The 26,542-nt window shown below is 45.9% G+C and overlaps 1 protein-coding gene across 8 annotated transcripts in view; it reads right to left on the reverse strand.

Annotated features, from left to right (window-relative positions):
• Rbms2 (RNA binding motif single stranded interacting protein 2) overlaps nucleotides 1–26,542 on the reverse strand; it is a 64,157-nt gene that overhangs the window by 36,562 nt on the left and 1,053 nt on the right. For 2 of the 8 annotated variants that reach the window (XM_052753632.1, XM_052753626.1), the window contains exons 1-4: nucleotides 21,288–21,375; nucleotides 17,294–17,541; nucleotides 17,108–17,168; nucleotides 14,281–14,367 (exon numbers count right to left, since the gene is read on the reverse strand). In XM_052753632.1, the coding sequence (XP_052609592.1) occupies nucleotides 14,281–14,346 (66 nt within the window). In that variant the 5' untranslated portion in view covers nucleotides 14,347–14,367; nucleotides 17,108–17,168; nucleotides 17,294–17,541; nucleotides 21,288–21,375. Of the gene's footprint in view, nucleotides 1–14,280; nucleotides 14,368–17,107; nucleotides 17,169–17,293; nucleotides 17,542–21,287; nucleotides 21,376–23,525; nucleotides 23,654–25,533; nucleotides 25,600–26,542 lie in introns of those variants that run through there. The other 6 variants (XM_052753630.1, XM_052753631.1, XM_052753628.1 and 3 more) reach the window with 5 other exon arrangements.

Below are 26,542 nucleotides of genomic sequence, written 5' to 3' on the forward strand. Positions count from 1 at the left end.
CCCACTACACTTCCTGTTGCATTTTTTGTTGTTGTTGTTTTTTCAGAAAAGGGTTTCTCTGTCTAGCCCTGGCTGTCCTGAAACTCGCTCTGTAGACCAAGCTGGCCTTGAACTCACAGAGATGCACCTGCCTCTGCCTCCTGAGTGCTGGGATAAAAGGCACGTGCCTCCACAGCCTGGCCCTGTTGCACTTTTTTTTAAAAAATAACTTCCTATTTAAGTATATGAATGTTTTGATTGCATGTATGTCTGTGCGCCACATGTGTGCCTAGTGCCCGAGGAGATCATAAGGCATTTGGAACTGGAGTTATGGACAGCTGTCAATCACTTTGTAGGCACTGGGAATTGCACTCTGGTCCTCTGCAAGAACTAGTGCTCTTAGCTGAGCCATCTCTCCTGTCCCCACCCCCACCCACCCCCAAACACCCTTAAATGCACTCCTAAACTCACAGAAGCTGTGATTACCTGCACAGGATCTATTCAAATTTGGACCCCATCAACACCTTGTCATGGAAATGAGAGGAACCCTATACTCCCTGAGGGTTTATATGCAATTAATTATTGATGAAGAGCGTCTTAGTTAGAGTTTCTATTGCTGTGAAGAGACACCATGACCACAGCAACTCTTATAAAGGAAAAACATTTAATTGGGGTGGCTTACATTTTCAGAGGTTTATTCCATTGTCATCACGGTGTGACATGGTGGTGTGCAGGTAGACATGGTGCTGGAGAAGTAGCTGAGTGTCCTACATCTTGCAGGCAACAGGAAGTGAACTGAGACACTGGGCAGTATCTTGAGTATATACGAGACCTCAAAGCCTGCCTACAGAGTTACACACTTCTTCCAACAACACCACATCTACTCCAACAAATCCACACCTCCTAATAGTGCCACCCCCTTTGGGGGCCATTTTCTTTCAAAACACCATATTCCACTCCCTAGTTCCCAAAGGCTTGAAGCCTATCATAATGCAAAAATGCATTCAGTCCAACTTCAAAGTCCCTATGTTCTTTAACATATTCTAGGCAACATACTAAAATTCTCCTCTAAAACCTCTCGAGCCAGCCCCCCACAGCTGAGATCACTCTTCTCACCTCTGTCTTCCACGACCCTACTGTTATGCCCCATCAATTAGCACTTAGAGCATTCCACTGCTTTCCTAACCCAAACTCCCAAAGTCCAACTTCCTCCAAACAAAATCATGGTCAGGCCTATCACAACTACACCCCACTTCTGGTACCAACTTATGTTTTAGTTGGGGTTTCTATGGCTATGAAGAGACACCATGACCACAGCAACTCTTACAAAGGAAAACATTTAATTGGGATGGCTTACAGTTTCAGAGGTTTAGTCCATTATCACCATGGTGGTGTGACATGGTGCTGGAGAAGGAGCTGAGCGTCCTACATCTTGATCCAAAGGCAACAGGAAATGGTCTGAGATACTGGGCGTGGCTTGAGCATATATGAGCCCTCAAATCCCGCCTCCACAGTGACACATTCCTCCTACAAGGCTACATCCCCTAATAGTGCCACTCCCTTTGGGAGCCATGTTCTTTCAAACCACCACAGGGAGGGAAAGACTTTTTCTTAAGTGATGTCATCACTGGTGAGGTTCCTCTGCTCCGGTGAGTAGCCCTAAGGGGCCTCATTGGGGTCTCTCTCTCTCTCACACACACACATACTCACACAAACACACTCACATAAACACACACACTCACACACAACACATACACTTATACTCAGACACACACACACTAAAGACATTAGAGCAGAGGAGGAACTTGGTGGCAAAGGGGAATTAGTGGCAATGGGAAGGAGACAAGAGGGTGAGGGCTGTGACTATGCTCAAAACATACTCTGCACATAAGGAAACTCATCATTATAGATAACTATTAGATGCTAATAAAAACATTTTTTAAAAATGAGGACTGAGCATGGTAGCCCATACCTATTTGGGAGTTAGAGGCAGGAGCATGAGTTCAGAGTCATCCTCAACTATGGAGTTCCAAGCTAGCCTAGAGTACAAAGTGAAACTTTATTTCAAACGATTATGTCAGGGCCTAGAGAGACGGCTCGGGGGTTAAGAGCGTTTGCTGCCCTTGCATGGGACTTCCAGCACCCAAATCAGGCAGCTGATAAACTCCCGTAACTCCAGCTGTAGGGGATCCAATATACTCTTCGGGCCTCCGTGGGAGCACACACAAATTAGAGCCAGGCACTGTGGTGCACGCCTTTAATACCAGCACTTGGAAGGCAGGGGCAGGCAGATCTGAGTTCAATGACACCCTGGTCTACATACATACATATACACATACATATACACACAAACATATAAACGAACTGTTATTTAGATCACAGAGTTGTGTAACCATAACTCAATTTTAAAACTTTTCCGTTACTCCCCCAAAGAAACCTGTAATTTACAATTCTTCTCAAAATTCCCTTCATCCCTTCTACTTCCACTCTAGACAACCACTGGTACACTCTCCATCCATATGGATTTGCCTATAATTCTGGGCGTTTCATAAAAACGGAATCATATTCCATATGTTCTCTTTGAGTGCCTTTCATTAGCACACTGTTGATCCATTTGTAGCAAGTATCACTACTACTTCATGCCCCGACCCTACTGCACAGCACCCCAAGGTACAGGCAGGCGCCGTAGTTCATTGACCCATCCGTCCGTCATCTGATGGAGGTTTGGGATGTTTCCACTTAGGAGCTATTATGACAAACGCTGCTGTTAACATCTGTGTGCATGTTTTTGTGTGGATGTACATTTTCTTGGAATGGAATTCTTGGGTCTATATTTAACCTTTAGTAACCGCCAAATTTTCTAGAGCAACAACATTTTACCTCCCTCCCAGCGATGTATCAGCGTTCCAGTTACCACACACTCCCTGTCATGAGCGCTAACACAGAAGCGCAGCTACATGATAAACCTTCTTCTCAGCCCCTGCCTAAGAATGGTCCTCCTCTTCAATCAAACACACAGCTTTGAGGGACTCACAGGAAGTGGGGACAGGGACAGATCAGCCAAATCCACGCTGGCAACCAACGGGGAGATAGATGCCACAGCTGGACAGCACTCACATCACTAATAGTACTTGTCTTTGGTTGGTTGGTTTTTGAGGCAAGGTCTAGAGCAGCTGAGGCTAGCTCTGAACTCTCTCTGTAGCCAAGGCTGGCCTTAAATCCCTGATCCTCTTCCATTCACATCTGATGGGCTGGGATTGCAGACACGTGCCACCATGCCTAGCAGACATGTATTTATTTAGAGACCTACAGAGCTTTGCTTTGTTTTCAGTTCACTAAGAAAAAGGTTTTAAGTCAAGCGGTGGTGGCACACGCCTTTAATCCCAGAGGCAGGTATTGGAGGCCAGCCTGGTCTACAGAGTGAGATCCAGGAGAGCCAGGGATCACAGAGAAACCCTGTCTCAAAAAACAAAAACAAACCAAAAAAAAAAAAAGAAAGAAAGAAGGAAAGAGGGAAAGAAGGAAAAGGGTTTTAGGGGTGGCTCAGCAGGTAAAAGTCCTTGATCCAGGCCTGACAAGCCGAGTCTGATCCCAGAGACGAACATGGTAGAAGAGAATGTGCTCTGTAACAGGTGCTCCTGGTGTGCGTGTGTGTGCATGTGGGGGGTGTCTGTGTGTGTGTGTCTGTGTGTGTGTGTGCATGTGTGTGCATGTGGGGGGGTGTCTGTGTGTGTGTGTCTGTGTGTGTGTGTGTGCATGTGTGTGCATGTGGGGTGTGTCTGTGTGTGTGTATGTGTGTATGTGTCTGTGTGTGTGCATGCGCACATGTATGTGTGTGTAAAAGTAATTATTTTTCAAAACATAAAGAGGTTTAACATCAAAGCTTAAGAAAAGCATAGTATTCATCAAAATCGCTCAGGGGGTAAAGGTGTTCACTACCAAGTAACAAGCTGAACTTGGTCTCTGGGCCACATACGGTAGAAGAAAAACTGATTCTTGAAAGTTGTCAGAATTTGTGTTACCGAAGGGCCTCCCTTCTACAAACAAACAAATGTAATTTTAAAAAGTTTTAAGAGAGGGGCTGAGATGGCTCAGCAGGTAAGAGCACTAACTGCTCTTCCAGAGGACCCAAGTTCAGTTCCCAGTGCCCACAGGCAGCTCACAACCTCCCGTAACCCCAGCTCCAGGGGATCTGATGCTCTCTTTTGGCCTCTGTAGGCACCCACATCCATGTGACATACACACACACATAAACCTAAGTAAAAACAAATCTTAAAAAAAAAATCAATAATGTGCTTAATAAATACCAAAGTGCTTGTAAAATGTCAGCTTTTAAAATGTTTTTAGCCTAGTGTAGGGGTGGAGGCCTTTAATCCCGGCACTTGGGAGATAGAGGTAGGCGGATTTCTGTGAATTAGAGGCTAGTCTGCTCTACATAGTGAGACCCTGCCTTAAAGTAAAATAAAATAAACAATAAAAAATTAAAAGGGTAGAAAATTTTGCTGGGCATAGTGGTGTACGCCTTTAATCTCAGCCCTGGGGAGGCAGAGGCAGGTGGATCTCTGTGAGTTTGAGGACAGCCTGGTGTACAGATGGAGTTCCAGGACAACCAGAGCTATACCAAAAAACTCTGTCTCAAAAACCAAAAACAACAAACAAACCAAAAACAACATAAAAAAATGAAAATTGATCTTAAAAAGATGCTGCTCAGCGTCAGAGGCAGAGTCATTACTTATCATGTACGAACCCTGATCGCCATCTCCCACACAGCATAATCTGGGACTGGTGCACACACCTGTAACCCCAGCGTGCCAGAGGTAAAAGCAGGAAGATCAGAAGTTCAAGGCCAGCCTGGGCTACGTGAGCTCCTTCTCAAAAAAACAGAAAAGGAAAGGGATGTATCATCCACCTGAGTAGATGGTGCATCCCACGGGAGTCACGAAGGCCACAGAATCTGTTTTTTAAGGCAGGGTCTCTCTCACTATGACTAGCCTGGAATTCACCTGCTTCTCCCTCCCAGTGCTGACAGAGGAGGGCTCCACCACACCTGGCACCACGTGGCAAACCGGCCAGAGAGGCAGCACCTGGTGCTTCAGTTGACACAGGGTGGAAGAGGCCGGCGGGCTGGGATTGAAGGCGTGCTCCACCACCCTGGCTTGAGGAGTTTAATAATCAGTGACATACCGGTTTGGACTAAAATGGGAGTGTGAGGAGGACTGGGATGGACAAACCCTCAACCACAAACACACTAAAACCACGAAAGAGAAGGGGTCTCTGTCCTCAGCTGCAAACAGATCATTTCTCATTCAACAGGAAGACACTAGTAGGTAGAAGAGAGCCAAGGGCTTTGACTATAAACCTAGGAGCCAGGAGAAAAGGATGAAAGAAACTCCCACAGAGCGGAACCAGGCCCAACCAAGGAAATCTGTGGACTGAGATGTGGTGGTATTGTGTTCCCCAAAATATTGCGCATGCTAATAAACTTATCTGGAGTCAGAGAACAGCCACAATATTAAACACAGAGGATAGGCAGTGGTAGCACATGCCTTTAATCTTGGCATTCCAGATGCAGAAATCCATCTGGATCTCTGTGAGTTCAAAGCCACACTGGAAACAGCCAGGCATGGTGACACACGCCTTTAATCCCAAGAAGTGATGGCAGATAGCAGAAAGATATATAAGACATGAAGACCAGGAACTAGAAGCATTTTGGCTGGTTAAGCTTTCAGGCATTTCGAGCAGCAGTTCAGCTGAGATTCATTCTGGATGAGGACTCAGAGGCATGCAGTCTGAGGAAACAGGATCAGCTGAGGAATTGGGGAGATGAGGTAGCTGTGGCTTGTTCTGCTTCTCTGACCTTCCAGCATTCACCCCAATACCTGGCTCAGGTTTGATTTTATTAATAAGAACTTTTAAGATTCCTGCTACACTGAGATACACAATGGGCAGGAAATCAGACTGATTGATTGGTTGATTGATTGATTGATTTCTGGACACATTTTATGCCACCTAGACTGGCCTTGACCTAAGAACATAGCTGAAGCTAGTCTTGCCTCTACCTCTCAAGTGCTGGAATCATGTGTGTGCACCACCACGCCTGTGAGAAAAATCTCTGAAGGCAAATTAACTCAAATCAAAAGCAGCCCCGTGCCAGGCAGTGTGGTGCACACCTACAATCCCAGGATCAGGAGATAAGGCTAGCCTGGGCTACAGAGAGACCTATCTCAAACACATACAGACACACATGCACAGATACACACACATACACATACACCCGCACACACACATACACTGCACACGTGTGCACATACACACACATACAGACACATACCGCACTCATGAACATACACACCACACATGTATACACACACACCATACACATACACTCATACATGAACTCGTGCACACACACACACACACACACACACACACACACACACACACACACACACACAGAGCAGGGAGATGGTGCAGCAGGTAAAAACTTGCCAAGCCATTTCTCATGAGAACTGGGGTTTAGATCTCAACAACCCATGCAAATGCCGTGAATCCCCGGTGGACACGGTGTCCTACTCGTGACTCCAGGCTCCAAAGGTGGCAATGGGACCTCTGGAGCAAGCCAGAGTAGCTGCAATGCTGAGCTCCGCTGCTTCAACTGACAGACCCTGCCCCAGTGGGTAAGGTGAGCGATGGAAGCTTCTGCTCCTCAGCTGGAGCTTCCACACATGTGTGCATGTGCACCAGGCACACGTGAACACACACAGATCCACACAGACAAATGGGAGTGGGGAAACAAGACCAAAGTCGTCGTCGGTTTTCTTTTTCTAAAGGAAATGGTTGTTGCTGCGAGGAGATAAATTATAACAAATGCCAGGGAGGTGATGTCAGGGAAGGCGGGGTCGACCGCTTCACAAGCACAGAATTCCTTTATTCCCAAACACTTCCCCTTCCAGCCTCACGGATTTCATCTCTGCACGGAGCTAAGCCTCACGCAGACATGAGGACGCAGACATGAGGACCTACAAGCTCATCGCTCTTCCTATTTTTTACCTAAGTCAAGACCATTAACTTTTTCTTTAAGTAATCACATTAAATTACCTTGTAGAACTCCGAAATCCACACTTTGCTGTTCTGTAACTTTATGTATTTATTTACAGCCTTCCTCTCCACTCTCCCTCTCCCTCTCCCTCCCCCCACCCCCTCTCTCTGACAGTCTTGCTGGGGTGGGCTGGAATTTGCTCTCTGAACAGGCTGACCTCGAACTCCATTCTGCTTGTTTCCAGAGTGCTGGGATTCCGAGCAACTGTGACAGCATGCTTGCTTGCCTTCTGTAACTATCTGAATTCCAATGGATAGGAATTTACCACCACATCCCAAAAAAGACTGCCTTTATTAGCCGATTTTAATTTTTTTTATCTGTTTATTTGTTGGTGTTTCTGGGGATTAAACCCAGAGCCTTGAGGAAGCTAAGCAAGTATTTTGACAAAAAGCTACAACCCCATCCCTTTAAATAACAAAAAAAAATTTAGGGGCTAGAGAGATAGCCTAGTGGTTAAGAGCTCATATGGCTCTCGAAAAGGACCCCAGTTCAGTTCCCAGCACCCCTATCAGGTGGCTCACAACTGCTTATAAGTCTGCCTCTAGGGATCTGGCGCCCCTGGCCTCTGCAGACACCTCACTTACATACCCACACACATACGTGTGTTGTTCGAATCTTAGATGGTTTTTTAATAAAAAAAAAAACCAGAGCCAGATATCAGGGTGAAAGCTGAAGGATCAGAGAAGGAGAGCAGCCAGCCACTAGTTCTTATCTCTTTAAAATCTTCAACCTAAGCCCGGAGGTGGTGGCGCACGCCTTTAATCCCAGCACTCCGGACGCAGAGCCAGGCGGATCTCTGTGAGTTCGAGGCCAGCCTGGGCTACCAAGTGAGTTCCAGGAAAGGCGCAAAACTACAGAGAAACCCTGTCTCGAAAAACAAAAAACAAAAAAATCTTCAACCTAAAGAGAGTGAGTTCCTGTTTCCTCACGCCTTATATACCTTTTTCTGCCCTGCCATATTACTTCCTGGGATTAAAGGTGTGTGTGCTTCCCAAGCAAAGGCATGAGATCTCAAGTGCTGGTATTAAAGGTGAGTGCCGCCACTGCCTGGCCTCTATGTCTAATCTAGTGACTGGCTCTGTCCTCTGATCCTCAGGCAAGTTTATTAGGGTGCACAATATATCACCAAATGTGTGTGTCACGCTCATGAATGCAGGTGCCCATAGAGGTCAGAAGCATCCATTCCCTCTGGAGCTGGATTTATGGGCAAGGTACCTGACGTGGATACCAGGCTCTAACTCTGGTCTTCTGCAAGAGCAGTAGACATTCTTAACCTCAGTCATCCACAGCTGACTCTCCACTTTGTTTCTGTGAGACAAGTCTCACATAGCCAAGTCTGGCCCTGAATTTACAGCCTTGTCTCAGTCTCCTGAGTGATTGGGATTACGAGTATGTATCACTACACCCGTCCTTATATTTGACTACGCTACTAGAGTTAGGAAAATAAATTGATTTAATTAAAAATAAAGACTAGGGAGATTGTTGAGCAGGTAAAAGTACTTGCTGTGCGAATATTAGGACCTGAGTTCAAATCCCCAGCACTGGTGGCCAGAGTTACAGCTCAGAGGTTAAGAACACTGGCTGCTATTGCAGAAGACCCAGATTCAGTTCCCAGCACCCGCATGTCAGCTTAAAGCTCTATGTGGCTCCAACTCCAGGGATCTGACACCTTCTTCCGGCCTCTGTAGACACCAGGCACACATGTGGTACACATACATGTAAGCAGCAAAATCTTCTTTTTGGTTTTTCAAGACAGGGTTTCTCTGTGTAGCCTTGGTTGTCCAGGAACTCACTCTGTAGACCAGGCTGGCCTCAAACTCACAGAGATCCGCCTGCCTCTACCTCCCGGGTGCTGGGATTAAAGGTATGCGCCACCCCCAATCAATGCAGCAAAACACTCTTACACATCATTCCCCATCCCCCACTCCCCATCCCCCAGAATCCATGTAAAACCAAGCACGGCCTCACACGCCTATTAACCCAGTACTGGGACAGACACAAGTGGACCCCCAGAGCTCAATGGTAAAGCCAGGCACAACACACACACACACACACACACACACACACACACACACACACACACGCACGCACGCACGCACGCGCATAAACAGAATAAGAAAACTGTAACTTTCAGTCAGACATGGCGCCACACGAAATAATCCCAATAATCCCAGTACTTGAGAGGTAGAGACAGGACGATCAGGAGTTCAAGACCAGTCTCAGCTACTTTATCAAGGCTGATATCAGCCTCAGCTACACGAGACTACCTCTCTAAACACAAAGTAACTAAGAAAATAATGACTGTCACAAATTACCCATGAGACAGCTTCCTTTGGTGAGTAAAATATATGAGATGCTTCAAAATAAAACAACCCTGTTTCTATCTGTGCTTCCTTTTTGATCATCTGCTGCTGCCCTTTTCCTGAGACAGGGTCTCAAGTATCCCAGGTTGGCCTTGATCTTGCCATGTAACTCAGGGTGACCATGGACTTCTGATCCTGCCCCCACCTTCCAAATGCTGGGACTATAGGACCCATTACACACCGGCTTATGTGATGCTTGGCTGGAGCCCAGAGACCCACAGATGGTAAGCAATCAGTTTACCAATAAGCTTCCCATTTTTACTTTATTCTCTAAAAATTGGATTATACTGGCCAGGCGGTGGTGGCGCACAACTTTAAGCCCAGCACTCGGGAGGCAGAGGCAGGTGGATCTCTGTGAGTTCGAGGCCAGCCTGGTCTACAGAGTGAGTTCCAGGACTGTCTCAAAAAACCTAAAAACAAAAGGAGGATTATATTTTTATTGGGTGCATGCATGCTAGAGCATGTGTGTGGAGATCAGAGGACAGTTTATAGGAGACAGACCTCTCCTTCCACCTCAAGGCAGGCTCTTCTGCTGCTCTGTATACTCCAGGCTAGATGGCCGAACAACCTCCAGGCAGATCACCTTGCCTTAGGAGCGCTGGGACTGCAGACCTACGCCACCTCATCCAACTTCCTTACAGGGGTTCCAGGAATCTGAACTCAGATCCTCAGGCTATGCTGAAAGCACTTTTTACACACTGAGTCACCTTGCAGATTCTTGTAAGTATTTTTTATTCCATAAACTAGAAGTAATAACTATAAACAGCAGAGAACTATAATGTAAATTTTTTCCTTATATAAGGAAACATTATTTACTTCACTTCCAGGCTTTTTTGGAGGGCAGGGAAGGATAGAGGTGCTTAAAAAAAATCAAAACTCAGGTCTTATTCTTTTGTTTTATTGTTATTATGAGTCAAGGTTTCACTATGTAGCCCTGGTCTGGCCTAGAGATCACTATGTAGATCAGGCTAGCCTCAAATTTATGGCCATTGAGTGTGAGGATTTCAGGCATGTTTATGGGGTACTGGGAGCCGGAGACTAACCAAGGCTTCATGCTTGTTGAACAAGAACTCTCCCAAATGAGCTACATCTCCTGTCCCCACCCCTTGGTCTTTGTTTGTGGTGTGGGCTCACGCAGCTGAACTCAAAACTCACTCTTAGCTGGGGATGGCCTCTCCCTCCCAAGTGTTGTTGGTTCAGCAGAATGCCTGGATTACAGGTGTGTGACAGCTTCTTGCAGTGTAACCCTGGCTAGGCCGGGGTTTGTGGCAATCTTCTTGCCTCTGCCTGGGTGCTGAGTAAGAAATTATAGGAGTTGAAGAAACTACAGGACTTTATTTTACAAATCTTTCTATTTTTAATTCTTAAAAGGGCACATTTTACATTTATCACTAAAAATTAACATGAGATTTTTAAATCTCTCTCTCTCTCTCTCTCTCTCTCTCTCTCTCTCTCTCTCGTATTTTGAGGCAGGATTTCTCTATGTAGTCCTGGCTGTCCTGGATCTCAGACCAGGCTGGACTTGAACTCAGAGATCTGCCTGCCTCTGCTGGGATTAAAGGTGTGCACCACTAGGCCAAGTTGTTTGCTTGCTTGTTTTTCTGAGACAAGTTCTCTCTATGTAGACCAAAGGCACCAGGCACACACACGGTATGCAGACAAACCTGCAAGCAAAACAATCATACACATAAAAACAACAACAACAACAAAACAAAACTGCACAAATTGCTCTGCATGGTGGTGCTTGCCTGTAATCCTGGGATTCTAGAGACTGAAGTGGGGAGGGGTGATCTGTTTGAGGGCAGCTTGGTCTAAGCAGCTACAGAGCCAACTATAAGCTTCAAGCCAACCAGGGTTACATAGTAAGAACTGAAAACAGCCAGAAAAAAAAAAAAAAAAAAAAGCACACATGAGAAAATATATCCAAATTCTTTTCCCGAAACAAATGCACCAAACTATCAAACTCATCTGTGAACAGCAAGATAAAGAACAACACAGCAGTGTCTCAGTTCAAACACCCCAAATTCACAAGCCATATATATATATATGAAATCAGTCATGTGCACAGCCACAATATGCAAATATAACTTCCTTAGATGTTTCAGAACATTGACTTGTAAACATTCAAAGATTTCTTTTTTCACTCAACATTTTCATTTCTTTATTTTGTATATGTAGCAGTCAGAGGACAACTTGTGGGAATCTCCTTCTCCCATGAGGGTTCTGGGGACGGGACTCAGGTCTTTGGGCTTGTAGGCATGGCCTTTGCCAGCTGATTCGTCTTGACAGACCCCCAAAGACTTTTTAAATTACTTTTTTATTATTATCATTAGCATATCGCTAGTGTGTGTGTGTGTGAGTTTATACACATGCCATACTCTGTGTATGGAGGTCAGAGGACAAATTTCAGGAAAGGAGTGATTCTCTCCTTCTACCATGGGACCTAGGACTGGAAATCAGGTCATCAGGTTTGTGTGGCAATCTCTTTTACTCACAGAGCCATCTCACCAGCCCCTAAAGACTTCTTGACAAATATGTTAGTAAAAATGCAAATGCTTCCTCTCCTATCCACCCAGATCTTATAAATTATCAGGAAGAGATATGAGATTAAATCCAAGCCCACAGCCCTAACTCTTGTTGCTGTTCTCTCTTACACTTAGAATCTAAACATCAGGCTGTTTGCTTAGTTGCCAAGTGCCTGTCAAGCATGTGCAAGGCCGTAACTTCTATCCTCCAAAACAAAAACAAAAACAGAGTCTAGCCGGGCGGTGGTGGTGCACGCCTTTAATCTCAGCACTCGGGAGGCAGAGCCAGGAGGATCTCTGTGAGTTCGAGGCCAGCCTGGTCTACAGAGTGAGATCCAAGACAGGTACCAAAACTACACAGAGAAACCCTGTCTTAAAAAACCAAAAAAAAAAAAACAAAACCAAAAACCAAAGTCTAAAACGTCTCTCAAAATCCAAAGGGAGTGGAGAGCTGAGAAAAGACATTTTAGAGATATTCAAATCAGAAAGTTCATTTAGTTTTATTTGAATGGGTATCCTGAGAAACTTGGAAGGGAAAAGAATCAGGAATGAGCTGTAATCAGAGCTCTGGGGAGGCTGAGGCAGGAGGATCACAGTTTGAGGGCCAGGTTGGGTTACATAATAGAACCCTATTTAAAAATAAAAAAAAGAGCTGGGCAGTGGTGGCGCACGCCTTTAGTCCCAGCACTCGGGAGGCAGAGGCAGGTGGATCTCTGTGAGTTTGAGGCCAGCCTGGGCTACAGAGCGAGTTCTAGGACAGACTCCAAAGCTACACAGAGAAACCCTGTCTCGGAAAAAACAAAAATAAATAAATAAATAAATAAATAGAAAAAGAAAAAGGATCCAGGTGAGTGGCTCATCCATGCCTGTGACCCTAGTTGGGTTGCAGCAAGTTCAAAACCAGCCTGGGCTACATACAGAGTGAGTTCCAGGCTAACCTGAGGTAAAGAGGAAGGCCACATCTCAAAGCCCCAAAAACTTACAAAAAAAGAGAAGGGAACTTTTATTTAGTACTATATAGATTTGAGGAGAATAAAGGTAGATGGATTATTCCCCTTCCAAACACACATACATATAAATGAATAATATGTATGATAGGACATCAGTCTATACATTATACATATTGATACATTATAAAGTAATAAAAAATATGTGTAGAGCTTTCTTTCCTTTTTTGTTTTGTTTTGTTTTTTGAGACAGGGTTTTTCTGTGTAACACTAGCTGTCCTGGAACTCAATCTGTAGACTAGGCTGGCCTTGAACTCAGAACTCAGAGATCCACCCGCCTCTGCCTCCTAAATGCTAAGATTAATGGCCTGCACCACCGCCTGGCTGTAGAGGTTTTTTTGTAAGCATACAAACCGAATGAGTGCCACTAGGAGACTGCCCTGATGAGACACTAGTGTTTGAGTCTCCAAAATGGTCTCTTCAAGTCCAACAGGACGTGAATCTTTCCCTACCTCCAGCATTCCATCAGATAAGCTAAACATAGATCTCTGGAAGAACGGCCGTAATGCTGGGAGTGGGTAAAAAGTCTTCCGGCTACAGCTCCTCTCCAGTATTGCAGACCAAGAAACGCCAAGAGACTGCCTTCTCTGGCAAGGGTGGGCAAGACTGTCCATCTCTCTCCAGGCTGTCCATTCACTCACCCATAGCTTAACTTCTCAGGCAGCCATGGGTTAATCATAAAGATTCCAGGGATCCTGGCTAATCCTGGCTATCTGCAGGGTTCCAAGTATCCACTCAAAAGGCAGGACCTAAAGAATCACAGAGCTCTCCGCCTTAATCCCAAGGCATGTTATCTCCCCAAATTCCTCGGCCAGGAAGGATGGGATAGGGTAGGGTCTCTAGTCTAGAAGCATACACTCAGGTCTCCAGGAGTCCTGAGACCTCTCGGGCTACCTGTGATTTCAGCGACCTGAGGTTTGAGTAAAAAGGAAAGTGGGATGGGGGTAGGGGGAGACGAAACTCACCACAGTGATAAAACAATCTTGTGGGGAGTGCCCAGAGACCAGAAGGGACACACTCTCCCAAGAAGATCGGCGCAGTCAGGCGTCAAACTAACTTCATTTCACGAGAAACAAACTTGTAAAGTTGACTGGTTTTACTCCCCCTGCTTTCTCCAGCCTCACAAACCCTGGCTCTAAATTCCTTTAACTCCAGAACCAGGTGCAGAACGCAAGGGAAGAAGGGGAAGGAGAGGCGCGGGACGGGAGAGAGGAATCCAGCTCCCCTCCTAAAGGAGAACGCTAACCCAAGGGCACTCCCGAGCCCGGGAGAGGAAGTAGCTGGATTCCCCAAGAGCATGTTCCTACCTTCTTGTTGTTCTTGTTATACCCAAAAGTCGAAATCCCAGGCCTGGAAGTCACTGATAGCAGCATTTTCTCTTCCCTGTTAGGGAGCTGAGAGAGAGAGAGAGAGGAGAGAGGAGAGAGAGAGAGAGAAGGAAGGAAAGGGGTGGGGGGAGAGGGAGGGAGGAGGGGGAAAAGGAGAGGGAAAGAGGGAGGGAAAGGGAGAAGGGAGGGGGAGGAGAAAGAGGAGAAAAGGAGCAAGAGAGAGAGAGAGAGTGAGTGGGGTGGGGGGGCTGCGGGGAAGAACGAGCTAGGTCTGCCTCACGTCACTGACAGAAGTTAACTGAGAGTCAGGACAAGCCGCTTCCACTGGGTCCTAATGCCCAGGACGCTCTCATTTGGCTTGTTTTACATAGGCTTAGCAGTTCAAGCTAGAAAGCAGAGTCCTTGGGTCTAATCCTTTTCAGATGTACCCCATCCCTCCGCGAACAAGTTCTGATTATCACAAAGAGACCGTTTTCCTATTGTCAATGAAAAGACAAAGGTTTTTGTTGTGATTTGAAACTTTCCCTCAGATCTCAGCTACAAGATTTCAAGCCTGGCCGGCAAGATGGCTTACTGGCAAAGGTTGCCAAGCCTAAGTCAGGTCCCCAGTCTACAAGGTAGGAGGAGAGGACCAACTACCAAAAATTGTTCTCGGACCCCCACAAGCACGTGCCCACACGTGACCCCCCTTGACTGTGCCTTCTGGAGCATGCAAAGAACAGTATGCTTGAGATGCAGTATGTGAGATGAGCTCAGAGCTCAACTACTTTATACTTAGGGTGATCTTAATGCATTAAGAAAGAATATGGTGGCACACACCTTTACTCCCAGCACTCGGGAGGCAGAGCCAGGCGGATCTCTGTGAGTTTGAGGCCAGCCTGGGCTACAGAGTGAGTTCCAGGACAGGCACCAACACTACACAGAGAAACCCTGTCTTGGAAAAGAAAGGAAGAAAGAAAGGAAGGAAGGAAGGAAGGAAGGAAGGAAGGAAGGAAGGAAGGAAGAACATGGAGGCTGGACAGAGGAACTAGGGGTTAAGAGCACTTGCTGCTCTTCCAGAAACCCACAGCTGATGCCCAACATCCATATCAGGTGTTTACAACCACCTCTTTTGCCTCGAGCTTCCATGGACACCAATGTTCTTGTGTTTCTCCCCCCCCCTCCCCTCCCTCTCTCCCCCTCCCCCCTTCCCCCTCACACACTCTCTCACACACTCTCTCACACACACTCTCACACACACTCTCACACACACTCTCACACACACACTCACTCACACACGCTCACTCACACACGCTCACTCTCACACTCTCTCACACTCTCTCACACTCTCTCACACTCTCTCACACTCACAACTCCCACTCTCTCTCACTCTCTCACACTCTCTCACACTCACAACTCCCACTCTCACTCTCTCTCACACTCTCTCACTCTCTCTCACTCTCTCACACTCTCTCACACTCTCACACTCTCTCACACTCTCTCACACTCTCTCACACTCTCTCACACTCTCTCTCACACTCTCTCTCACACTCTCTCTCACACTCTCTCTCACACTCTCTCTCACACTCTCTCTCACACTCTCTCTCACACTCTCTCTCACACTCTCTCACAACAGGCTAACATCAGCATTTCCATTTCAGATTCTCTCAGTAAGGACAGCATACTTAAGGCATCATCAGCCAGGCATGGCGGCTCATGCCTCTAATCCCAGCAAAACAAAACAAAACAAAAAAAATCATCAGAACAATTTCATGAAGTTCGGTGCTTTGTGATTTTTTTTTAAACAAGTTGAAGCCTTTTATTTACTAATTTACTTATTTATTTTTGGTGGTACCAGGGATTGAAACCAAAGGCTCCAGTCTGCTAAGTGTTCTCCCACTCGCTAAGCTATACAAAACAATGTCTTCAGCCCAAGTGGAAGCTATCTTATTTAACATTATTATTTATTTATGTAAGATAGGGCCTCACTGGGTGGCTCTCACTGACCTCAAACTTGTTATCACCCTAGCCGGGCGGTGGTGGCGCACGCCTTTAATCCCAGCACTCGGGAGGCAGAGCCAGGCGGATCTCTGTGAGTTCGAGGCCAGCCTGGGCTACCAAGTGAGTCCCAGGAAAGTCGCAAAGCTACACAGAGAAACCCTGTCTCGAAAAACAAAAACAAAAACAAAAAAAAAAAAAACTTGTTATCACCCTGTCTCGGGCTCCTTAGTACAGGATTACTAGCACAGACATACACAGTCCTGCCTCATCCCGTGTGTGTGTGTGTGTGTGTGTGTGTGTGTGTGTGTGTGTGTGTGTGTGTGTGTTGGTTTGGTTTTTGCTATTTTGTGCTAGATGATCAAGCACTCTACCACTGAGCCACATTCCCTCCCTTCCGGCTTATACTTGATGCTTTTTTTTAAAGTTAGTTTTATTTAATCATTTATGAGTATTATGTATCACACGTGTTCCTGGTGCCTATGGGGGTCAGAAGACAGCATCCGATTCCCTAGAACTGGAATTACAGATGTTTGTGAGCCACCATCTGGGAGCTGGAAATCAAGCCTGGGTCCTCTGTATTAGCTCTTAACCAATGAATCAACACTCCAGCACTGTTTGATATTTTTGAGACAGGATCTCAAGTAGCCCAAGGTGTCCTTGAGTTCTACATAGCCAGAAATGATGAACTCCTAACCCTCATGCCTGCTTTCCTGAGGGCCAGGTTACAGAGTACACCACCTTGCCCAACTCTTTGACTTTTTATTCTATTATTTCCCAGCCCTTAAACACCGCCCCCCCCCAAGCTTAAACAAGTAGAAACACTCACCAGGTGTGGAATTTATAGCCACGAGGAACAAAGTTCACAGAATTGGGACACTATCTCTGAGCTGTCAAACAAACAAATCATAGCTCTTTAAAAAGCATGTTTCACAAAGGAGTAAAATATGAGACTTTTTAGGACAGAACAGAACTTAAGAGTCAAGACTCACACACAGCTGCAGTTCATACTCACCTCCAGTGTGCCCTCGGAGTAGTTGTAACAAGAAAAGACAACTTCAGGATGACACCACAAAGCCTACCCATCCAACTAGACCTGGAGGGAGTGAAGGGCTTCAGAGCTCTTCCTCAGGCCTCCTGGCTGCCATCACAGACTCTCCAGCAGACAGACATTCAGCGCAAACTCTCTCTCCAGTGAAGCCCTGCTCTCCGGTTTTCCTGTCACTGTTTGGCTATGATCATGGAGCAGACAGCGCCAGCATTCTGCAGAGTAAATACAGGCATGCACAGCCACCCCCAACTCTTAACTTTCATTTGTAACAGGACAGGAAGTGCCTGCTCAACTCAAGGGACACAGGAAGGGTGGGAACAGCCTCAATGTGGGAATTGCAACTGAGAATGGAAACAGCCCAATACAGTAAATAAGTAAATAATAGCATCTCTCAGGGGCATCGCATTTTTCAAGAACTTCCTTTTCCACCCTCAGAAACTTTCATTCATCATATCCCAATTCATTCTTGTGGTTTTAGACCAGTTGTTCTAAATGATATTAAGTGGTATCTCACCACGGCCAGTTCCAGACTAGCCAGGGCTATATAGTGAGACCTTGTCCCACAAATAAATAAATAAATAAATAAATAAATAAATAAATAAATAAAAGCCAGGCATGGTGATGCACACCTTTAACCCCAGAGGCAGGCAGGTTCTACAAACAAGTTCCAGTACAGCCAGGGCTGATACACAGAGAAACCCCTGTCTCAAAAAATCAATAATAATAATGATAATAAATTGGGTTTTTTTTCTTTTTTTTAATTTATTTTTTATTTTTTGGTTTTTCTAGACAGGGTTTCTCTGTATAGCCCTGGCTGTCCTGGAACTCGCTCTGTAGACCAGGCTGGCCTTGAACTCAGATCCACCTGCCTCTGCATCCCGAGTGCTGGGATTGCAGGTTTGCACCACCACCACCACCTGTTTTATTTTTAAAAAGCAAACTTGTTTTATTTTATTTTGAGTCAAGTTTCACTACCTAGCCTTCGCTAGCCTCCAGCTCAATGCTTCTCAGCTTCTTTCCTCTTGGGATAGACATGATCTACTGCACCCTGCTTTAATTTGCAACTGATACATAAAAGCATCAATATTATACATGCTAACCAACATCAGTCAGTGTTTTTATATATGTATACATTGTATAATATTTAGATCAGGTTAAAAATCTGTTCCTAGAGTCGGGTGGGGAAAAAAAAAATCTGTTCCTTCAAACATTTATCATTCGTGATGAAGACATTTTTTTTTTCTTCCTAGAGACAGGGTTTTGTTAATTTAGTCCAGTCCCTCAACTCACAAGCTAAGTGACCCTGAGAGAATTACCTCATATGTCTGAAACCTTAAAAGATTTACTTTTATTTATTTATGTGCGTGTGTATACATTCAAATTGCACAGTGTGCTTGTAGTCACAGAATGACTCTCAAGCTGTTCCCTGAGCTAGTTCCCTCCAGCTACCTGCAGGGGGGGGGATTGGACTCAGGTCCCAGACCCACGCACAAGTGCTTCTACCTGCTAAGCTATTAAACTAGTCTTTTTTTTTTTTATAGTCCCTTGTATCTCAGACTTTTCTTGTTTGCAAAATGGAGTAAATGACTACCTATTTCCCATCATTTTAAGTGAAACAAAATGAAACAGCTCCTTCACTCAGCCATAGGAAGTTCTTGACACTCAGTGAACAGTAACTAGTCCCATTATGACGAGTTACTGTTTCCCAGAGTGTATCTCCTTGAGTGTCATGTAACCAACATTGAAGACCCTAAGAGAACATTTCTGAAAACTAGTATCTTAGTTACATTCAAGATTATACTATGGGCTGGCAAGATGGCTCAGCTGATAAAGATAGCTGCTGTACAAGCCTGAAAACCTGATTCAAAACAGTGGAAAGAGAGAACCAACGCTCCCGAGCTGTCCTCCGCTTTCCATACATATGCCACGGCACATGTTTGTCCCAGTGCACAGACACACTCAGTAACCATACTTGTAAACTAATGTAAATCCTAAGACTATCCTAGGACTACTGGGAGTTGAGGCTCACACCTGTAATCTTAGCACTCAGGAGGATTTCCACAGTTCCAGACACACCTAGTGTACACGGAGTTCCAAGGCAGCCTGGGCTGCATAGTTTAGTCCTGTTAGAAAACAAAGCATGTTCTAGGATGGACCAAGGAGGCTCAGCTACACACCAGGAAAACATCAGAGAAGTTTTGCAGATGTTTGCAGATCTTTACAGCTAAGCCCACTTTTCTGAGTTCTAACTCAAAAGGCATGACCTCCCCCCCACCCCGCGCCCCTTTATCTCTTCTTTGGATGCTGTCTTAAATCCTAAGCAACATTTCCCTCTCTCTAGACCTTCTCACTTTTTCTCTGTGGGGAGAGTCTTCCCCCTGCCCACAATGCAGCTGCTTGCAGACCTCCGATGATGGATCTGCCTGCTTTCTTGGACCCCAACTCCAAAGGAATTAACTTTCCTTCTCCCTCTTAAACTACCTCTTCCTCCCGGCCTCTGCCAAGATTGACAGCTTGTCTGCCCCGTTGTTTTCCTTCAAACTCTGAGAAAATAGTCCCGGAGCTCCAAAAGGAAAAAAAATTTTTTAAATGGAAAAAGAGCTGCAAACCAGGCATGGTGACACCCGCTGTAATCCCAGCACTCAGGAGGACCCGAAACTCAAGGTCCTCTGTGGCTGCTTGGTGAGTCTGAGGCCATCCAGGGCTATAGAACTGTCTCAGGAAGGGGGTGCGTGGGGGGGCGGGAAAGAGACAACAGTTAAGTCTCCAGACACATAAAAGTCATACTTTCTCCTAGATATACTACTCTATTTTTATAATCAGTCCAATAAATTTAGGGCCACAGAAGTAAAATGTCCCAGATGTACAAACTGATTAAAAAAGAAAAGTTAGGTCAAAGGGCATAAACACCACTAACCAACTAGAAACTGCAATTCTGGTGAGTACATACACGTTGTTTTGTGGTGCTAGATATCAGACTCAAGTCCAATAGAGCGCATCTACCCGTGAGCTTCATCCCTAGGAGATTTTTACATTTTTTCCTCTTTTTTTTTTTTGTTTTTGTTTTTTTGAGACAGGGTTTCTCTGTGTAGTTTTGGAGTCTGTCCTGGATCTTGCTCTGTAGACCAGGCTGTCCTTGAACTCACAGAGATCCACCCGCCTCTGCCTCCCGGCACCACCTGGCAAGAGTCTATCTTAATAAACCAAAAACAAAACAAACAAACAAAAAAACCAAAACCTTTTTATTTTTGTGACTGTGTGTATATGCCTGCCAAAGCCCGAAGAGGGCATTAGACCTCCCTCCTGAAGCTGGAGCTACAAGCAGCTGTGTGGGCGCTGGGAATCATACTCAGGTCCTCTGGAAAAACAGCAAGCACTCTTGGCCTCTGAGTCCATCTCTCCAGCACATTTTTTTTTTTTTTAACAGAGTTAGCTGTGGTTACACACAGCCCTTGAGTTGCAGAGGCAAAAGGATTCAGAGCTGGAGAACTGTCTCAATTACATAATGAATTTGAGGCCAGCCTAGATGACATGTGACCCCCTGGCCCTCACATACAGGTATACCTTTCCTGTGAGTGACAACACTCGTGACTATCCCCACCACCCTGGAAGCTGAAGCAGGACAATTGCAGGAGATCTCCTGGGCTACACAGCAAGATCTCGTCTCAAAACAAAAACAAAAAAAGAAAAATATACTTTCAAATAAGAATCACAAAGGTTTGGAGATAGATGGACCTTAGTCTGAGGAAAGACTCCTATTATGTCTCTATTGGCCTCCAAATCTGGGTGAGGAGCTGAGATAAACGTATTACCTGCAGATGTGCTGGACTCTAGCCAGTACTCCACTACAGCCAGTTTACGTGTTCTCAAAAGTAGGAAGACGGGCCAGCGTGCTAGGGAAGGTCTCAATACACTTCAGGGACCAGGGAACAAGGTCTAACAGAGCCAAGGCACTCACCTCCAACACACCCCCATCTCCACTGAGTAAAGTGCCTGCCCTCAAGTATTCTGTAACGGAAATCATCTAACGTGTTGAATTCATCTCCCTGTAAAGAGAAGAGGAAAAGCAGGGTTAGAAAGAAATGGAAAAAAGAAGGCTGAGGTGTCAGCTGGTAGGTCGCTTGCCTGTCATGAATGTCAGGGTTTCAGCTGCTGCAAGAAAACACCATCATGAAAAAGCAGGTTGGGGAGGAAAGGGTTTATATGGCTCACACTTCCACATTGCTGTTCATCACTGAAGGACATCAGGACAGGAACTCACACAGGGAAGGAACCTAGAGGCAGGAGCTGACGCAGAGTCCATGGAAGGGTGCCGCTTACTGGCATATTCATCATGGCTTGCTCAGCCTGCTTTCTTATAGAACCCAGGACCACCTGCCCAGGGATGGCACCACCCACAATGGGCTGGACCCTCCCCATTGATCACTAATTGAGAAAATGCCTTACAGCTGGATCCCATGGAGGCATTTCCTCAGCTGAGGCTCCTTCCTCTCTGATGACTCTAGCTCGCGTCAAGTTGACACATAAAACCACCTAGTACACTCTTCCATGTCATAATCCCTCATTAAGGGAACACAAGGCAGGAACTGAAGCAGAGACCACGAGGAAACAATGCTTACTGACTTACTTGCTCCTTTTTGTTGTTGTTGTTTTGAGACAGGGTTTCTCTGTGTAGTTTTGGTACCTGTCCTGGATCTCGCTCTGTAGACCAGGCTGGCCTCGAACTCACAGAGATCCGCCTGGCTCTGCCTCCCGAGTGCTGGGATTACAGGCGTGTGCCACCACCGCCCAGCTCCTGACTTGTTCCACTGGCTTTTTGATACAGCACGGCTCACCTGCCTTAGGGATGGTGATGTCCACGGTGGGATGGGTCAGGAAAATGCCCCAGAGACCTGCTCATAGGGCAGTCTGATGGCGGTAACTCTTGAATTGCTCTCTTCCCAGGTGTGTCAAATTGACTGTCACGCTCACCCATCACACACTCCTACACTCAGCTCTAACTATACTGGTTTTTTTTTTTTTTTTTTTTCAGTTCTGAAAAGCAAATCCAGAGTTTCTTGCATGCTGGACAAGTACTCTAGAGATACACCGAAGCCCCCACTCTACCTCTGGCTCCCAGATCCCCAGATTGTGAATAACTATGAAGTAGGAATTCTTTTTTGTTTGGTTGGTTGGTTTTTCGAGACAGGGTTTCTCCGTCTAGTCCTGGCTGTCCTCAAACTCACTCTGTAGACCAGCAGGCTGGCCTTGAACACAGAGATCTGCCTGCCTCTGCCTCTGCCTCTGCAATCCTAGGATTAAAGGCATGCACCACCACCTTGAGGCTAATCTTTTAATCTTTACCACGTGTCTTGGTTTTCTACTGCTGTAATAAAACACAATTAGAAAGGGTTTATTTCAACTTACATGTCCCTAAATCAGTCCATCATGAAGGGAAGGCAGGGCAGGAGCTGAAGCAGGGCCCATGGAGAAATGCTGCTTACTGGCTTGCTCAGCCTGCTGTCTTAAACAACCCAAGACCACCTGCCCAGAGGTAGCAGTACCTTCAGTGGGCTGGGCCCTCCCATATCAATCATTAATTAAGAAAATGCTCCACAGACTTGCCCGCAGGCCATTCTGATTGAGTCATTTTGAGGTTCCCTTTCCCCAAATAACACACACACACACACACACACACACACACACACACACACACACACACACACACACACACACCCCAACCAGGACACCATCCAAACATAATTTAGATTCAAGAATGCTTGCTGACAGAATGGAATTTTCATCCTTTTTAGAACGTCTCTAGCGAGAAAGTTAACCCCAAAGAATACTAGGAGAAACACTGCCATCTGCTGGGCAAAGCAGGTCATGCTTCCTTTAGGAAACAGGATCCAAGGAAGGTCAGAAGTTGGAGGGGAGAGGGAGGTTTTATTTTTATTATTGGGGAGCAATAATAAAAATACGTACACGTGTAAGTCAGAGGACTATATTGTGGAGACGTTTCTCCACTTTCAACCTTACGAATCCCAGGGATCACACTCGGGCCGCCAGATTCGGATTTGAACAGCATTTTACCCACTGAGTGGTCTCAGTCGCCCCAACTTTAGCTGTGGTTTGTTTGTGTGTGTGTGTGTGTGTGTGTGTGTGTGTGTGTGTGTGTGTGTGTTTGGGGGGGTGTCACTATGTGGTACAGGCTCACCTTGAACTGTTCATCCTTCAGTCTCTACCTCAAAAAACCAACGTGTCCCTGGGACGAATTCTATAGGCAGAACTATGTCCAATCAGCTCCCAGGTGAGAGGAAAACGCAGTAAAGCAGAAACTCATTCCTGGCAACATAAAAAAGTTAATTCAGAGAAGCAGGGCTATAAAGGAAGCGAATAGCTTCTGGGTGCTAACTAGAAATTCCCTAACCCATGGCATTTTTCTCTTGAACAGACCTATTTCTCATGAAAAAAGGATAAGATTAGCCTGTCATATATACTTAAGGAAACCCTACTGGAGGGCTGAGAAGACACTTCGGTTCGTCAAGTACTGGCTATGTGAGGATAAGGACTTGAGTTCAGATCCCCAGCACCCACATAAAAAGCTGGGAGCTGTAACTCCAGTGTTGAGGTATTGCTGGCCATCCGAGGTCTTGCTGAATCTGTTAGGTCCAGGTTCGTGAGGGACCCTCACTCAAAAAATATGTTGGGGACTAGAGAGATGGCTCGGCAGTTACCACTGGCTGCCCTTGCAGAGGACCCAAGTTCAGTTCCCAGCACCCACATGGCAGCTCACAATCATCTGCAACCCTGGTCTCAGGGTTACCTTTCTGGCCTCCACAGGCACCAGGTATTATGTGGTGCACACACATCCATGCAGGGGGAACACTATAAAGGGGAAAAGGTAGTCATGGTGGCACACACCTTTAATACCATCACTTGGGAGGCACAGCCAGGTGGATCTCTGAGTTCCAGGCCAGCCTGGGCTACATGGTAAGACCTGGTCTAAAAAAAACCCAAAACAAACAAACAAACAAAAAAACCTTTAAATAGACAAGTTGGAGCTTCACTGAGAAAGACACCTGATGTCACCTCTGATCTTCATGTGCGCATGCGCACATAAACTAATGTTTAATTAAGTTTATACTGAGTGTTAAGGCTCTTAATTAAATACAGGCATGGTGTTACAGATGTGTATAATCTCAGCTACTCAGGAGACTGAGGCCGGAGGGGTAAATTTGAGCCCAGCAATGTAAACTAGTCCCTGTCTCAAAAACCAAAAAGACACGGACGGGGATGCCCAAATGGTGCTTGCATAGCGTTCAGGAAGCCTTGGGTTCAGTCCCTAGTCTGGGATAACCGGGCGAGGTGACTGCAGCCTATAATCCCTGCCCTTGAGAGGTAGAAGCAGAACGGTCAGAGATTCAAGGTCAACCTTGGAAAGCACATTCAAGAACACTCCGAGAGACACCCTATCTGAAAAGCAAGACCCAAGCAGTTCGCTTTCGGGTCAAAGCCAAGAGCAGGGCAGCAAGCTGTGGTCCCTGAATTAGAGGCAGTCCTATGGAGAGGCGAACAGAACACAGGGGATGGCTAACAGTGGGAGGAGGTCCGCCTGGTTCCAAAGGAAATACCCACTCCGAACAGGAAGAAGAGCTGCCGGTTCTACTAAACACACAAGCACGGTTTGATATTTATTTTCCCGTGGTGACATTTGTTTGTGGCAAGTTCTCCTCACATAGCCTGTTCGAGCTCGCCCTCCTGGCCCTCCTACCCAAGCTTCTCAGATGTTGGGATCTACAAGGACCGCACCACATCACTCCCGGTCAGTAGCATGGCCATTTAAATTCAAAAATGAAAATTAAGAGTTTTGTAATGTAGCTCAAGAGACAACGCCCAGCACTATCTCCACAGCACAAAGTAACCTTTTTCAGGAGTGAGGTTGTTTTCTCCTGGGTTAATTCAGTTGTCAATTTTGGAGAAGGCTGCATGGAAGAGAAAGTGTGTAATCTGAGGCTTGTGTCTAATTTCAGCTCTGAGTTATCTTATACAGTCTTAACTTTCTTTTTATTAAAAAGCTGTTTTGTTTTTTTTTTTAAAAAAAAACATTTAGTTATCGGGGGGGGGGGGCACATTGTCTATGTTCTTTCTCTCCTTCCGCTGTGTGGGCTCCAGGGCTTGAATGCAGGTCTTTGTCAGACTTAGCAACAGGCACCTTTACCCACCGAGGCTTCTCTGTTCTGAGTTTCCTCTCTTCAAAACAGGCCTAATAACGGCTTCACAGGTCGCTGCTGAGGAGAGAGAAATTAGGTAGTGACACACTCAATCACAGCTGTTCATATAACGCCTGCTGAACAAAAGCGCTAGGAGGAGGTGTGCCCGCCCATGCCAGTGAAAGCCCCCACGCAGCCCACACTGGCCTTGGACTCCTTAGCAGAACAGAGTCTTGAACTCCTAACCTCCCTGCCCCCATGTGCTGGGACTACAGGGGTTCTGACCACCAGACCCTTAATTCTCAAAGGCTTCTGCGTAGTATTTTCTTCATCAGAGAGAGGGGTAGGAGATCAAAACAGAGAAAATTGGGCCAAAGCCTTTGATCCCAGCACTCCGGAGGCTGAGTCAGGTGAATCTGTGAATTTGAGGCCAGCCTGGTCTACCTATGGTCAAGAAAGCTAGGGCTACATAGAGAGACCCAGTCTCAAAAATAAAAACATAAAAATAAAAAAAACTGGGGGAGCGCTTACATAATGTTTTGTGTTTCTTTGCTTGTTTTCTCTCTCTCTCTCTCTCTCTCTCTCTCTCTCTCTCTCTCTCTCTCTCTCTGTGTGTGTGTGTGTGTGTGTGTGTGTGTGTGTGTGTGTGTGTGTGTGTGTTGCACACACTTGTAATCCCAGCATTTGAGCAGCTGAGGCAGAAGGTTTGCCAGGAGTTCGAGGCCAACCGTGGCTACAAATTGAGTGCTAAGGCAACACGGGCTGTATCACAAGACCCCGTCTCTAACACAACAACAACAAAGGTTTTCGTGTTCACTGGCTTAAATTTTTTTTTTATTTAGAGATCTTTCTATTCGTTTTACATATCAACCACGGATTCCCGTGTCCTCCCTCCTCCCGCCCTCACTGACTTACTTTAATGCAGGAACTTTACAGAAAGAACTTAAGCCTTCCACGGACACCAAATAAACTGGAGGGAGATAACGCTAAGAACCCCGCACCCTCACGACTCGCACTGAAG

The sequence above is a fragment of the Peromyscus californicus genome, unplaced genomic scaffold, assembly GCF_007827085.1.
Source record: "Peromyscus californicus insignis strain IS unplaced genomic scaffold, ASM782708v3 Scaffold_24__1_contigs__length_46423439, whole genome shotgun sequence".
Lineage (NCBI taxonomy): Eukaryota > Metazoa > Chordata > Mammalia > Rodentia > Cricetidae > Peromyscus > Peromyscus californicus.